The 17,059-nt window shown below is 38.6% G+C and overlaps 2 protein-coding genes across 4 annotated transcripts in view; both read right to left on the bottom strand.

Annotated features, from left to right (window-relative positions):
• LOC139988969 (damage-control phosphatase ARMT1) overlaps positions 1-17,059 on the bottom strand; it is a 300,302-nt gene that overhangs the window by 139,472 nt on the left and 143,771 nt on the right. The gene's annotated exons all lie outside the window — the stretch shown is intronic.
• The window catches only part of LOC139988968 (lachesin), a 260,206-nt gene that overhangs the window by 111,050 nt on the left and 132,097 nt on the right, over positions 1-17,059 (bottom strand). For all 3 annotated transcript variants that reach the window (XM_072006802.1, XM_072006803.1, XM_072006801.1), the window contains exon 3: positions 13,121-13,328. In XM_072006802.1, coding sequence (XP_071862903.1) covers positions 13,121-13,328 — 208 coding nt within the window. The remainder of the gene's footprint in view (positions 1-13,120; positions 13,329-17,059) is intronic.

The raw sequence follows: 17,059 nt of genomic DNA, 5'->3' as shown, positions 1-17,059 counted from the left end.
TATATATCGTATCAAGAGGAGTAGATTGGCATCTGTCGTCTGCATCACCGTGTGTGACCGAAACCGGTTGATCGAAACCAACATCCGTGGTTCTTCGTATGACTGGTATATACATGCCGGTCCAATGAGATATATTTCACTGGACCATCCATACTTAGTTTTCGTATAACACGCCACGACTAATTATTGTCTTCTCTTGAGACTTAAACGCAGATCGATCGTCTATTCGTATAAAGATATTACATTAAAAACAGTCAAAATTAGACATATTGATACATACCTAATGACTCACGCATTTCAATGTCTCGTGTGCCGAGCAAGTGAACAAATTAAACAAACACGCAAAACAAAGCATCACAATGATTTACGAGCTGATCCGTCCACGTACAAACACTGAATATTACATGTTGCTTGTAATTTCCTAACGCTGCATGATTTTATCACGTAATTCAAATAATATATGTAATATTATATTTATAAAGTACACCGTCAAACATGCGATAATCGTACGCGATTTTGTCCGTTGAGCAGATCTCTCTTACTAAGCAAAAGCGTGAAACGGAATTCAATTGGTGCCTCGCATTTTCAGAGAGAAATAAAAATAAGAGAGTGAAAGAAAATGCAATAAGAGAAAAGAGGAAAAGGTCGAACGCGGAAGATCACACGACAGATACGGTAACGCGAATATTGAATTATTCCACTGGAAATTAATCGCGAAAATACCCATATCGCGACGCTAAATCGCGTATCATTCATGTAACAATTTCGTGTCGATAACAAACGACAAACAAAACAAAATATGTATTTATACGATTCGCGATTATCGTTTCTTTCAACGTCGTCTATGGTGACACGATATCGTCATTCAACGGCGATATATTTTGTCTAGTACTTATTTCTTTGACGACATATTTACGACATCTAAACATAAATCGAAATAAAAAAATTTTTATACGTTTGTAGCTAACCGAAAAGTGATTTATTTAAATTTCGCATTCCATTTGTAATATATGTACTTAAATCTCTTACCACAGATTTGAACATAAGAATTTGTCCTTTATGGCTGATGTATTGATACAGAAATTAAATACATAAATGAAAGACAGATCGTGACAACTGAATTCACACAAATCGATACGAATCATTTCGATAAATTCTTTACTAAGCTCAAGGGAGACTATACACTGTATGTATCGTACGAAAGAAATTTCATTTTTTATTTTCACTATTACGGTAACTAGCAGATTTATATATATTTCTAGCTGATCTATTTATAATTCAGTAAATTGCAATTGCACTCGAAACTTTGTTTATAATGCATCAGTCTTACTTTAGTCTCTCTTTTCTTTGAATTTGTAGTACTGCTACTTTGAAAATGTACAAACTTCGTAGAGTAAAAGCGAACAGTAACTTACAACGGAGTTTTACTACCTTTGTATCAGATATTTTGAACGAAACGCACTTTAACTCTCCTCTTAACTCACCGTTAAAGAGAATTATCCCATAATTACAATTTTCTAATGTTCTTCATTAATTTTTAAATGATTTACAATTATGTTGTAATTATCCTACCATATATTTGAATACTTCTGATAGTGTTCTGATCTATGTCACGAAATATGTGGAGGATACTTACCGAGGATATGTAAATATATACAGTGGAATTACCGATGCAATGTAATGTTCAGCTGTGGTCCACAAATGCATAAAATAATAATCATCGCTAGCTCTTTTCTCTCCCGAAACATGAATGTCAATGGATAGTGCCAAATGCGCGTCGACTGACCGTGAACGTAGAACGATGGTATACATACATATTTATGTATATATATCATTTTCTCTATGTAGTAAATCGATGCTTCATTGACTGGATAGTCGTAATGATTCTTCGAAAGAAAGGCGGATGGCTATGACTGTCCCCTTCCTCTAGCGGGAAATCACAGAAAAAATTGTCCCCGCGGGATGCGCGATGTAACGCGAGACAGAAGAATGGCGATGGACGAGCTAAAATATACGATAATCGTTAAGCCGGAAGCTAACACTATCAGCGTTCGTGCGTTTGTCGTTTATATCAAACGTCGAAAATGTTCGTCGAAAGTATTCGTCGATAGGAATCGCTCGCGTTCGACTCTCCCTTCAGGACTGATCCTTCCTATTTTTCTACCAGATTGTAGAGTCACGATAACGACCTTAACGCAGGGCAAAATATTCCTCCTGGCTGGCACGTACTTCCAAATCCCGAGTTTCACTGGCTTGACCCGGCAAAATTGATTAATGTCATGTCGAAAATTAACGCTATCGCGCACGCTTTTAATCTCCTTGCGCTTGGACACGAATTAATGGCCGTCTTTGAACGATTTCGGAGTAACGCAATGCAGTGAAGTACGCAATGGCTCGAGACGGAAGAAGCTTCGTTCGATTAAATATACTTTTGATGAGCGTTTATGAGTAACGAAGCTAAATATTTGAGGCGGTGGAGGTCGTTTTCGCCATAGAAGAAGAATAAATGCTGTCTGTTCAAGGGAATGCTAACAGTATCAGTAATCGTAATCAGTAATAACACTTAAAGTTTCTTTATATGATGGAATTGCATTAAAATCTTCCTAAGATGCACAACATTTTAGGAAATAAACAAATCATAGATCAGGAACTTGATACCATTCGTTTAAAGTAATCGATAGACGAGCATCAGAAAAATTTATCCAGGCGAAAAAATTTCAAACACCGTATCGTTGTTCGTAGATTTTACCGAAAGTAGACTAATTAAACGAAAATTCAATTAAAAGATTTTCCAGCGCGCACGACGCAACCAACGTAACCGATCAAATAATTGCACAGTTTTTTCGCGAATTCGCGAGACGCGTGAAAGTTATAATCGGCCAGGCGTGTCCATCCTCGAATCTGATTATTGCATTTTACAATCGAACGAAAGAACCATTCTCGTTTCACTAATACATATATCCAGGCAAGCGTATATTCAAACGAGGCGAATTCGTTTGTCGTCCTGTCGCGATAAAAGACAAAACGAGGAGGAAATAAAATATGAGAAAAGGAAGGCGAAAAAGCAGACGAAGGGAAAAAATATTTAAAATGTCGCTCGACTTATTAGCGATTTATACTTTTTCCGATAATCACGGATCGATGTGATACCACCAGGGACGTGCTCGTATCACCATTAAGAATAATTTGCATTTGGTGTCGCGCCGCTTCGCGCTGACGGTTATTGCGATTCCCAGGCGACACTTCGATTCCACTTTCGACCGTATGACTAATGCATTTTCAAACGAAACGTGAATAGACACACGTTACTTCGTGGTGGGTTCTCCACGAACATGCTACCCGAAAGCAGGACCGGAATTCCAAAGTTTTACAGTCTTCCATAGACACAGTTGGAACGAGTTGCGCTCTGAATATTATATTATAGTATAACAAGCTGTTCTACCGACATTGTTGTAACGAACGATAAGAACACGGCTGGTGGTACGCTGAAATTTCATATTGCGTTTTCTTTAACTGTTTGTACTTTGATTATATCGGATTGGAATACGCCGTTCTGATTTCGTTGCAGGAATAATAATTTTGTAGCAGTCGTAAAGTGAGATTTTTTATCGAATTGACTTCTGCACGGGTTTAGAGACAGAAATTTGAGTACCTTAGTTCAGGAAATGCACTTTCATTATGATTAACGTTATAATAATTATGAGACTTTTTTATTATGACTCCAATTTCAAACGAATATGTAATTAATAACAATAATAATTAATAGCAAATACGTGAAATAGGATATCCATTTCTCTCTGTTCGTGAGATTACTATCGTAATTGGCGTTGCCAAAGACACCAGCAAACTCGCGCCCGATCTATGCATAATTCATTTTATTTAATCTAATTCGAACGAATTTAAATATTCGCTTAAATAATTACATTCGTTGCAATGCTGCCGGTAGCAGCCGGTACAAGCTTATTACCGGTAAGAATGCGGGAATTGTCGCAAATTTAGCCAATTTATCATTGCGTCTCGTTATCGATAAATCGACAATCTGCGGGACAATTATTCGAGCCTTTAGAAATTTATTCGAGGAGTTATCCCGATAAGATGTACAGCTTTCGCTTGAAATAGCAACGAAGCCCCCCTTTCGGATGGTTCGTTTGCTGGCCGAAACGCCGAGTGAAGAGGGTCGTTTCTACATATTCATATATAAATTGGCCCGAGTACCTGCCACCCCCCGCTGAAATCCTACCTCCGTAACATTCCCAAATGAACCATGACGTGTATTTTGTGCGCGAGCAAATATTTGTCTACGGCCGAAACACGTAAAAGTTCTCCTGATTTCAGCAATGTGCCCGGATTATCATCAATATAGGAATTTTTATCTCTACAAGACTGGAAGAGCAGGCGTAGAAAACATCAAACAAAACTATGGTTAGATATATTACATCATTCACGCCACAGAAAAATATGTAATTATTTGATAGTTGTAGAACAAGACCTCCGTATTAAAAATTAAACGCTCAAAGTCGATGGAAAGCAAGGAATCGAATTTAAGTAAAACCGTGGTTGGCGCGAGTCAATTGCGCGTCTCGAAAAGCAACAGCGAAGTTCCACTCAATCCTATGAATTACCGCAGGTGTCCGACGATCTGCTACATTAATGCTAATGCGGGGTGTTACCGAATTGTTCAACAAGCGCAGATTGAACAGCGTGGCCCGTTATACGGCAGCCGCGTACGGACTGTTGATGCATTATTCAAGCGCAAACGCCACCACGTGTACGCTGCCGCGGCGTTGTTGCGCGTTAACTTACCCTAAACTCCACCAGCATCAGTTCGTACGGAGGACAGACAACGAGAGAGCGAAAGAGAAACAGACCGACGCGACGGCATGCTAACACTAAGGGTCCACCCGTGCTTCGCGCTTCGAGCCACGAGAACATGTATGTACGCGGAAACGTCGTCGCGCTTTGAATTATTAGCGTTTTCCCTCTGTGCTACTCCAGGATACCGAGTATATGTGTAACTTGCAAGTTTCCCTGTATGCAATGTAAATCGGAAACAGGACTCTTTAAAGATTTTCAGTAAAATTTTCTATGATAGAAATGCTTTTCACTCTTTTAGATGCGGATAGCTTTCATAGAAAAGAACGCGCTGGATTAAATATTTTTCTACTTCGCCATACCATGAACATTCCTATTTTAACACCTTTATAACCCTGGATGATATATCTTGTAACTGGTATTACCACATCTGTATCGGGTCGCCGGATATCTCCACATGAACGTTAAACAATTGGTATTGAATCGCCAGATATCTTGTCCAGAGTTATGGATTAGTTATGGATGGAATTTAAGGGATAACAAATTTCAGGCAAAAGTCTTCGTTTTTCGTGGACAGCGATAGTTTAATTTATTCCGTTGAAGGCTTAAATAATCAGCATAACGAAACGATGGGATCTTGTCTTGCTGCCGATCGATATCCGGACCGAGTCTTCGTTTACCCTCTACGGCGCGGCAGTCCATGAAATCTTCGTTGTCCGTAATTGGCCACTCGAGAAATAGAGAATAAAGCGGCAGAGATCATGTTTGTGAAGGACCAGCCGATTCTCCAGATACTGGCCGCCATTTCACGAGTCGAATAAATATATAAGGACTTAAGCAAGTAGCGAACTTTGTGCATTTCTCGGCCGTCTGCCGAACACGGTTCGATTTCCTCGTAGTGCCTCCAGTAGTTTCCTTCATGTGCCGAGTAGGAAAACAAATTTTTCTCGAACCTGCTTTTCACCGAGCCTAATGATCAGCGAGTGTTATTGTGTTCACGGACGCTTTTCTATGGGGTCAGACGGAGAAAGTCTCCAATTAGGGAATTTCCCGGGGAATAGCGGTGAAAAAATCACGTTCACAAACGGGCCAGACACTCAGTGCGAAATATAGACCTGAAGAGGACCAAACTTATTCCTTTAGACGTTTATACTTGGCTTGTTGCGGAGTTTTCCTTTGAATGGATTAATAACAAGAAAGTCGATACATGAGTTGTTAGGAACACGGACTTATCGAGGTAGGATAAAATTAACAAAATAGTATTAATATTATTTCTAAAGCGGGATGAGATTTACTCGTTATTTGTATTTATGCTTCACGTATATAATTAAAGATATTTGTTGACCGATGGATAAAAATTTGAAATTTGATTGAAATACTAACTTTTAAACTACCTAAACAAGAGTACTTACAATTTTAGTATCCCAATAAATATCACAAAGCTAATCCAAATCAATCTTAGAGGCCAGTAAAAACAGTCGTCGACAAATATAGAGAAGTGTGACAGCTTTGGCAAACATTTATTGTAAGCAAAGAGTTGTCAAAACAAGGAACAAAACGAGACAAATCGACGAGTCCAGAATGCACTTGGAAAATAAATGTTCGTACGCTCCACGAGATTTGGAAGGAAAGGGACCTGAGTTTATTCGGCAAAATGGAGGATTGCAAATAGAAAAAGACCAAACAATACCAGCGTCCTCGTCAGAACCGGAAACACGATCGACTGGTGAAACGGGACATATTTTGTTTGCGGATATCAATAGTTGGAATGATTCGCATGGACGATTCGGCGACGAACCTATAAACAATTGATACTTTACACGCCGAATTTTTACCGTTTGCTGGCAAGAACTGATTGCGAGACAATTTTTGCTTCTACAACAGCAATCGAAAAGTTTCGTTAGTAATTTATACCATGCGTGTAGAATGAAAGAGTAAACAGGTGTTACGATTTGGTCAAATACTTACTTAGCTTAAATAATATTGTAGAAATAGTATAATGTTAAGTTACGATGCTAAATTATTTTATAGGGTTTTAATGGTTTCTGTTAATAGAGCGAACTATAGTGCTTCATCGAAACAACGTATCATCGGATAACATAGTTCCACGTTTATTTTACAATTGGACTTCCTTAACGTAGTGCAGTGTCAAAAGGTGTTTCGAGTCTCATTACTTTGGAGTCAAAGCGTGTGATTGAAATCCTAATGAAATTCCGCGCGTTCTCGCCTCTAAGGAAGTGGAAGCTACACTGAGAGGAAAAAAGTACTGCGACGCTTTGACAGACATTCGGAAATTAAGTGGTAGTAGGTGCGAGATGGAGTAACGCGTTTTGCAACTTAACGGAGCACGATCCGCAAACACAAAGCCCCGTTAGAGGCTCGTGTCGAAATGACTGTTATGCGGCCCGTTGAATGAAGCCTCCGTAGCAACCACAAATTACTAATTACGCCGGTCCCCCTTAGGGAATGCGGTGTCGAGCTCGCGCACCGTATGACATACGACCGCGAGACGACACGCGCGTTCTCTGATACAATACGTAACGTATACGAGCACAGCGAGACCCTTCCTTTGTGTCATGTTATACGGCTGGCCTTTGAGTATTCTTGAATTCGACTCGTGAAACTCGATGGCTGGATAAAAGCTGTGCAACGGTGCCGTGTCTTTTGACCGGACAAACGCCGTAACAGGCAGGCAGAGAGTAGAGGAACAGGGTGTTAAAAAAGACCTGTACGGGGCAAAAATTGTGAACAAGGCTGCTTGTGTTTCATGACAGAAAGAAATGCATTCCCTCGTTAATGGACGTATAAAAACTACTTCCGTCGAAGAGAACTTGCTCGGAGGTTATTCCGTCTCTTATTTTTTCTTGTTACGTTTCTCTTTACCCTTTCTTTCCACCCCTTTCTTTTTCTTTTGTAGATAAATATCTCGACACTGTGTCCTCGACGTTGTCCTGCTGCTCGTCGTAATTCAAAGGATCCGCTTGAATTTCATCGTCTTCTGTCCTCGACGAGAGAACCTCCACTAACTCCTATCGACTTTCCAATAAAACGGAGCTCGAGGAAACGGTCGGAGAAAGGAGAGCAGAAACAGATATGAAATTGCATACAGGCTCGCGAGTATCATAACATGCTCCTTTTACTCGTTACGAAGGAACGCCAATTGAACCGACAACAACCCTTCGAGTCTTCTGCCGTCCCGATCTCGGCAACTCGATAACCGGCAGAAACGCGACGGACGCGCGTATCCCAGACCAGTCGAGAGACGGCATACTCTGTGAAGGAGACAAGCAAGGGACGAAAGGGAAGGATGAATACCCGGAATGTCGAAAAATGTGCAGCAAGAATCGGAAGCTCGACATCACGTTCCGTAGTGTACGCTTTTCAGCTCCATTCGAGCTTCTTTCCTAATTAAGCTCATCGACTCGCCTTTAAATCGAATAAAAGTCAGATAGTTCCCGGCTTCCGCCTTATTTACGAGAGGACAGATTAAAAAAAAAAAAAAGAATGGCTGGAGACGAAACGGTACGATCTCCAATCATTTGACGAGAGACCAAAAGGTACGGAGAAAGTAAAGGACCGTGTATACGCGATATTAGATAAAACGGAGCGATCATCGAGTTATCGTTATCCTCAATTCATGGATCATCGCGGAATTCAATGGAGAGCTTGAAATCGACGTGTTAGGTACGTACGTGCCACGTTCTAAGGGGAATCTTTCATGGAATGTCGCTGCTACGGAAAATTGATTGGCCGGTACATTCGCAGCGTATCGACCACTGGGATAACACGATGAAGTTTGTATCTATCGAGTGGAATCGTTTCAATCGGTTTTTGTGAGGTAGTACAAAGCAATGTTATACGTGTAGGGATTGTGCTTTATTTCGATAATTGTTAGATTGGAGAGGAAAGTCTCATAAAGAAGTTTCTCTTAAGAGAATTTTTTGTTAATCGATACTCGATTTAATTTTCATTTTTATTATTAGAATAACAAGTGCGATTTTTATATACCAATAAATTTTCTTCGCGCTAAAGAACATGGAAAGTCCACCATCGAAGGAACGAACCTATCAAAATATATACTTAGTGCCGTTCTAAACCCTTTCGTAACAATCTTCTAATTCATGTCAGAACTTCTAAATCCCGCGCATAAACCGTACTTCTCATAACATTTATCATCTCTAATTCCTATCTCTTGCTTAATATTACACGAACGTTCTTGATCCGTCGAACGAATCATGTTTCTCCTCGAGTTAACAAACAAAAGTGAAATGTGCGAAGAAATGAACCTCCTGAAACGATCGAGCACCAGCAGTCAAACAAGCCGGGTTATTCTCCGGTGTGGATGTTAAAATGTATTCCGTGAAATCGAATGTTCTGGACCGTTCCTCGAAACCGGTGTTCGACTGGATAGCGTGCGAGAAACGTGCTCTAGCGTGCTCGGGTAAACAGCGCGGCAACAATCGAAACGCAGCGTGGTTACGATTCTCGGATAATTTACACGGGAATTCAAGCGGAGAGAGTGTGGCGCGTACACGCTCGCGAGACAGAGCTAACGCAGCCCGTCGAAATCGTCAAACTCGTGAAAAGCGTTTATTAGCTCAGGCAGCAAGGTAAACGCCTCAGGTGGTAACTTTAAGTGATTCGGTCCGTATGGAATATTTACACACGTTACATGTTTCTCCTTGCGTGCCCAGAACTGAGAGAGAGAGAGAGAGAGAGAGAGAGAGAGAGAGAGAGAGAGAGAGAGAGAGAGAGAGAGAGAGAGAGAGAGAGAGAGAGAGAAGAAAGAGAGAATGGAGGGCTTGAGTTATGGCAGGGCTTGCATTGTGTCTGTTCCGTCGGTATTATCACGAAGTACCGTTTCGAAGTCTTCCGTGTATTTGTGCTACGTCGGGCCAAGAGTCCCGTGGAAACAATTAATCTAGCCCTCTGATTACTCCACCGACTACTGAAACATCCACCGCCCTCCTTCCACTTCGGCAAACGACTGAGCTTCCGCTTCACCGACGACTTCAGACGTCAAAACTCGAGATATTAATATGTTCTCCCGGATGGCAGAACGAAGACTGACTCTCTCCGACACACTCAGCCACCCTCACGGATGCCCTCTGCTGATTAAATTATTGTTGCTCTGTCCTTTCAACAAGCCGGGATACTTTCTCCTTTGACCCGGAATTCTATTGTGTCCAATGGTTTGCGTTCCGAGAGTCTCACCAATCGTTGAAACGCAAGCGGGCTTTTTAAATATTTTATTCGATGATAGAAACATCGTCCAGGGACGTCGTTATACGAAGCGATGTTTTGCTCGTGTTTTTAAAAAGAGAAAAATATCCTTCTCTTCCCTCTTCTTCTTTTTTCTTCTAATTATTTTAGAAAACATGAGAAAGGAAAATAAGGAAGAGAGTACAGATAGTTGTACGTTACTATTACGATTGCAATTATTAGTGTGAAAATTGGTAAAGGACATAAACGTTAGTTCCAGTTTAATCTGGAAAGCTAGATTAGCTTTAAACTAAATCTGGAGCTTAACTTACTAAAGAAAGTGACACGTAACATGCACTGACTATAAGTTAACCGCTTTTTTACTTGCTAATCACTGACAGAATTACGTTACCAAAAGCATCCGATATGGGTACCTAGTTCTCACCGCAAACAAGCTGACGGATATACTAGCTTACTCAACCGAACGTGTTTAAAGCTTCAGAGCCCTATTTCTAATAGTCTCTAAGCACTTAACGGTTTTTAATAAATCAACCAAATTCTATTAATCCTTCTTATCTTAAAATTAACTTAAAATATAAGTGTTGTATAATTTAGTTTGTTGCAGAACTGTATCTTGATTGAGGTAAACATACAGTAGATCACCATATAACACGGAATTCGTATAATGTGTAACGTATCTTTCGCGTTGTAGGGTTACCATGAAACCGTGTAAATTTTATATATACAATCCCAGGCAAAATAATAATTTAATTTTAATTCTAATTTCTCGAAGACCACTTAGAACTTTTTAATATAACACATAACGTCATAACTATTACGACGCAGATAGAAGGAATCTGTTAGTAAATAAGATTGCCCTCGCTGGCTTTCTGAATAAGCAGCAGAAAAACGCAAATACTGAAGATGAAATGATAGCGCACTCGAGCATTATGCTGATATCCTTCAGTAGTTTGTGAATTGCTAAGCAATCGATAGCGTATATCGAGTCTTAGAGTTAAACGTTGACATGGATTGCGAGAAAAAATTGACTAAAACCGAAATTGCAAAAATTGTTGAACTAAAAAATCAGAATCTGTTTCTGTAATTTCAAATATTGTAAAAAGATCCTGTAAATTATGGGTGGGAAAAAGTTATGGAAGACTGTAAGCATTATCAGAGCACGAAAAACGGGTCACTATTCGTGTTGCCTCAAACTCAACATTAACATCATGAGAAATTGCTCAAAAAGCAGGCATCACGGCAAACGTCCGAAATTTTCTCCGTGTTCTTGAGAAACGTAAATTTATTCAACGACTGAAAATGAAACAAAAACCTCCTCTAACGAAGCAAGACGAAGAGGAACGGTTAACAATTTCAAGAAAATTTATTTGAGTATTTATTTGAACAAGAAATGGAAACGAATTTTATTTATCGATGAAAAAAAATTTAATATGGACGGTCCAGATAGATTTTCATTTTATTATCATGACTTAAGAGAAGTAGAAATTATAAACAAACGATGACAAATGAATAGGAATCGTATGATGATCTGGAACAGAATCGAATATAAAGGCAAAACCGACGTATGATTTCTTGAAGGAAAAATGAATAGTCAGAAGTATATAAATTTAATGCGAGAAGAAATTAACGAATACGTACAACGAATTACAATAGGAAAATTTATTTTTGAACATGATAATGATTCCATTCACCGAGCTAAAATTGTAGAATCAAAAACAATTTTTTGAAACAAAAAACATCGATTGTACCATGTCCCACACGTTCCCCTGATTTGGATATTATCGAAAATTCTTAGGGAGAACTAGCCATATATAAGAATGGAAGGCCATACGATGATATTTAATAATTAAAAAAAGCTATTAAAATCTTTACAAAATCGGATGTAATAGAAACTAAGGGTTAATATTATAATAAATAACATACTAATAATAAAACCAATTATTAATTTTCTGTTAATTGCTACACAACTTTTCTTTTTGTGTAAATATATGTATAAATTTGGTAAATGTGCTATCATTTCGCGTCAGGAATTTAAGCATTTCCTCTGCACATAGTGAATGTTAGTAAGAAGGAACTTCTTTACCACCACTTCCTGCGTCGTAATAGTTATGACGTTATGTGTTACATTCAGAAACTCTATATGGTCTGCAAAAAATTAAAGATAGTACATATGTGTTATTATTTTGTCCGGGACTGTGTTTACATAATTAAAAAGGCATACATAGTGGAGGTGTAATTGTTAATCAAACTGCGAAACAAGAGCAAAATAATTATAATGCTTCGTATAAAAATTGGAGTACAAAATGATCGGAAATGAGATTGTGATTTACTGAACAGGTTCCGAGAAACGTATGTTTCTATTTGTAAACGTATCGAACGTAACGTAAACGAATTCGAATCGAATGAAGTGCGCTCGTTATTTTCGTGGGAACTGGATTGTTCAAAGGCAAAGCGCATTATTGTTTAACACGTCAACAGAAGGAACCATCTTGTTTTATTTACTTACAAACGACCGATGCCCGTGTGAAATTTTAAAAGATTCGACAACATAGAAATTTAAACGATAATACGGATGTCGGATTCATTTCTGTTGAATATGTACAAAAGATACCATTTTTCTTGGAATTGTAATTCATATATCGTTTTTTTCTTAGATAGGACACTTTTTTCCAAGACAAAGAAAAACAGGAAGAACAACAATTCGACATGTATTTTAGCTGTTTTCTAAGAAAAATCAGTAAAGAAATTGAAAACAATTTTGAAAATAATATGGAATATAAGAATTAGAAATTATTTAAATACCTTCGCAATGAACATGTTAACAAATTTAAACATATTCAGTGTAATAAAAGAAAGGTGATACTAATGAATTGTTATAAAATTTTAAAACACAATTGGTATACAAATTGAATATACGTGTATACGAATACGATAATTATATCATATTATAATATAATTACTTACATATGCAATCATTTAGTAGTATATGTAAATAAAAATGTCTCTAAGTATCGTTTTTTCATTTGTACATTTTCCAATATGAACGATTTTACTAGTAAAATAATAATATTTGAAAGAGACTCACCCACGACGTGCAGATAGCCATATTGTGTTTTCGCGGTCGCTGTATTAATCTGGCACATGTACTTTCCCTTGTCGTCCTCCCGTACATCTTTGATATGTAGGAACCAGGTCCTATGCTTATCATGTGTCACGGATATCCTGGGGTTCCTGGTAATAACGTGACTTTGTACTGTCAGGATAGCGCTCTTGTCGAAAAGCATCCAGGCCACCTGGAAATGAAACGGCAATCCCGTTATGCTATAAACACGATTTACGGCCTCGTATCGATTATCATAAAATTGCAGTTTCCTATCGGAACGTCGCTAATGTCACGGGGCTCATTTATCGAGATATCAGAGTTCGCGTAGTCACGGATAATCAAGGTATTGTTTATGCACCACCGAATTGTTCGAAAAATCTCTCTTCATCGTATTAATAATTTGAAAACCGATAAATAATTTATCAGTCATTTTCATTTGTGACATTACGAAGACTTATGCCGGGAATCGTAATTTTATTATAATGTGTATCTTATATCTTAGAGAGGCTGAAGAAAACCAAAGAGTAGTGACAGTAAGACGCAATAAGAGACAATTAGAAGAAGAGAAAAGCGAAAAGCAAACATGGAATTTCAGAAGCAGATGGGTGACCTGCGATGGTTTCGCGATCTAGAAACCTACATTCACCCGATCCTCTTCTTGCTCTCTCCTTAACGCGTTGTTCTAAGAAGTCAGTGCAATTGGATATATCATTCAACATAGACGAATCTTTATCAACGACAAGGAATTTTCCAATCGCTGTCTTTTATTCAGACGCATCAATCCAATTATCGTTTACTAATTCCTATTTTCCACTAACAATTTAGAATCTACTCAAACCCTTTTCTATCGAAAATCAAACGTACGTAGCAAAAGTTGTATTTTACAAATACTACGTTTGCAAATGACATACCATTTATATGTCTTCCAAATAAATTTTTATTTCGATTACTTTTAAAATTCCACGTATTTCCGACTTGAAAATATTTATACCGTGAAATGTACATTTTTCAAAGTTCATTTATAAATTAAAAAGTTAAATTAACTTGCAAAGTTCATTTTCCGCAGAAGGAAGATATCACATTTCAATCTTAAACCCATGGTCTTTTCAACTCAAAACTACTTACAATTAGACATCATAAATTCAACTTTGCAAACTTGTCGTGAAGTTAATTTACAAAGGGAAAAACAAAGAGAAGAAGCACGCGGCAATTGTTACATTTTCAAAATTTCAGTAGAATTCAATGAGATTAGTTCAACAATCATGAAAAACTGATTGAATCACGAAGATTGATTCGCGGCTTGATCGATACAAAAGGAAGTAATGACCGACACGAGAGAGAACGATCTGATGAAAAAAAGAAACTTCTCTTGGAGCAACGAAATGTCCGACAATCGTCCCTGGAGAAATAAGAAGGTCTCTTTCGCCCGTGTAAGTATACGACGCTGTTTACTTCCGGTGTATTCAGTCGATACAGTTACACCTTGCAGCAGAAATAGGTCAGTACGTTGTTTCTCCGCGACATCTTTGCGATAGGTTTCGATTCCTCTTTAAGCGACCGATGTTTACGATCAGGAATAAAAGGATGAATGAAAGAAAACGGGAAGAACACATAGATGGGAGAAACATCAGTTTAATCCGCGTTTAATTCCGTGTAATTCTCGTCCTGTCTATCTAATCCTTCTTCGATTCGTCTTGTCTATCTTAGCGTGAAAAGATGGAAATGGTCTTTCGCTGTGTCTCTCTTTTTACAGTAATACGCTCTTTATGCTTTATACATCACAAAAGTACCTTTTTTGGTTTATATTTTCAACAATAAAATCTCTTTGCTTTCCTTCGTATAGCAGTGTATCTCTTTCACTTTTCTTGCCTAATGTACAAGCTCTCGTGACGCTGTAATGAAAGGGAAGAAAGAAAATGAGAAGTAAGGAGAAAAAAGATCCGTTTCATTTAAAATCCGCCTTTCAATAGACAACATAGTGGATGTTAAACTACTAAATCACAGCTCATCAAGTTCAGTGGTACAAAAACTTCTCCTGGTGGCTTACAACTACGATTCTAGCAATAACTCTGATTCTAAATGAAACTTTTAGAAGGTTCTTCAAATGTCAAATTTGTACCATCGATGATACGACTCAGAAACCCATCGTTTTGAGAAGAAACAACCACGACTGAGCGACTTCTCCTCACAATCGATAAGCCACGCAACATTCGCTGTCGCGACTGGTGAGAATGCAACTCCATTGCCATAGTCATAAGTCTTGGCGACCATAACCAGCGACAACGTCGGCACTGACTCGTGACAGTTCTGCGTTTCACCCCCGTTTTTCGTATTCCGTAGTGGAATTTTCACCTCGATTTATCCGGGCCGACTGTCAGCGTAACAGCGGTTATGTCTCTGCCGCAACGACCCGCGTCGAGACGACCGGCGTCGAAAGGATTCCACTCTCCAGTGCGCCGAAAAATCTGCCCGGCACTTTCGTCCAGACGTAGACGAACAACGGACATTAGTCTTCCTGAGGAACAGTGGGAACGGCGTTCTGATCGATGCCAAGCATCTCGATTCGGTCGCTCGCGAGATAGGACGAAAGCGCGCAACCGCGTTTTAGTGTCCTCGCGTGACTGGGAAATGAGAATTCTTCGAGTGAAGAATGATACCGAAAGGGGATAACAGTAGGCGTTCGTCGATAGGTGGGAGATCAGCTTGTGATATTTTAATTAGAAGATGAATGTTATTGTGTATGTGGAATAAAAAAATGATGTGAATTTTTATAGCCAGTGACTAAGTTACAAATGTCAGAAATTTGGAGAGGTAAAGTACTTGAGATTAATTATTTTGCTTTGCAAGGAGTTGTAGTGTTGTACTTAACTTGAAGGAAAAGCGTTATCAATAAAATATATCACATATAGTTAATTCTCAACCGTCACAAATAAGAAGCACATGGAGAAACGAATATATTTTAAAATAGAAGTTTAAAAAGATCTATTTAAAAAGAATGAGAATCATCCGACGCAGATCAGACAACAAGCCCCGTGTCTGTAACGTATCATAGAAGTGCCACTAAACGTAACCTTCGGCTCGACTTAACCACCTTTGAGGGCTTGCTAACCATGGTCGCTGAAATAGTATCGCCCCCGACCCTCGTTCCCACCCTTGTAAAACCTTCGTCACGAGCGATTGACCTTAGTGTACGCTGCCAAGTGTTCCACAGGTTCTCCCTTGGTGGTTTTCACCTCGTCATCATCGTTCAAACAGCCACAAAATGCCGAAGGGACTCGGTCGACTTGTTAAACTGAATGTTACTCTTCTGTCTCGGAATGAAATGTAAAGTGGGTGTCGAAAACTACAGTAGGATTATATTTACTGTCTTAGACTTTTATCGTATCGCCGATTGATTCGTCGATACTTTTGTTTCTTTGTTTTTCTTTCACTTATTTTTCTCTTTTCTTGTTATTCCATCAATTCGAAATATTCGCATTCGTTCGTGGAAAATGTCAATTGTGCAATATTCGTGAAAGGACCCTCTTATCAAAAGAATATAAGATGTTATACTTTTCTGTTAAACATTCCAATAAAATATAAATTGTGAACATATTCTACCGTTAAATCCAAGAAAAACTACAAAAACTACCAACAATCGACTTTCCATGGCTCGTTTCGTCTTTCTTCATCTATCAAAAGAGTGAACAGTTGCTTTATGCGGCAAGTAAGATAGATGTCTGAGAAGAGATTCGCGGCAGACGATCCACGAAATGCTAAGCATTCACCAAACTTTCCACGAATCATTAATATCGTGCTATAAAATCCCTGCTGTGAATCATTACTTTCGTTTCGGTTACTTGGCTTTCCGGGAAATCTGATGACGTCCACAGAGAAAGTCATTAAGAGCTTATCGTAAGTTAGTAATAACGAGTATAGATT

The sequence above is a fragment of the Bombus fervidus genome, chromosome 7 (assembly GCF_041682495.2).
Source record: "Bombus fervidus isolate BK054 chromosome 7, iyBomFerv1, whole genome shotgun sequence".
Taxonomy (NCBI): Eukaryota; Metazoa; Arthropoda; class Insecta; order Hymenoptera; family Apidae; genus Bombus; species Bombus fervidus.
The sequence above is the reverse complement of the archived record's forward strand: the minus strand, read 5'-3'. Positions and strand labels throughout refer to the sequence as shown.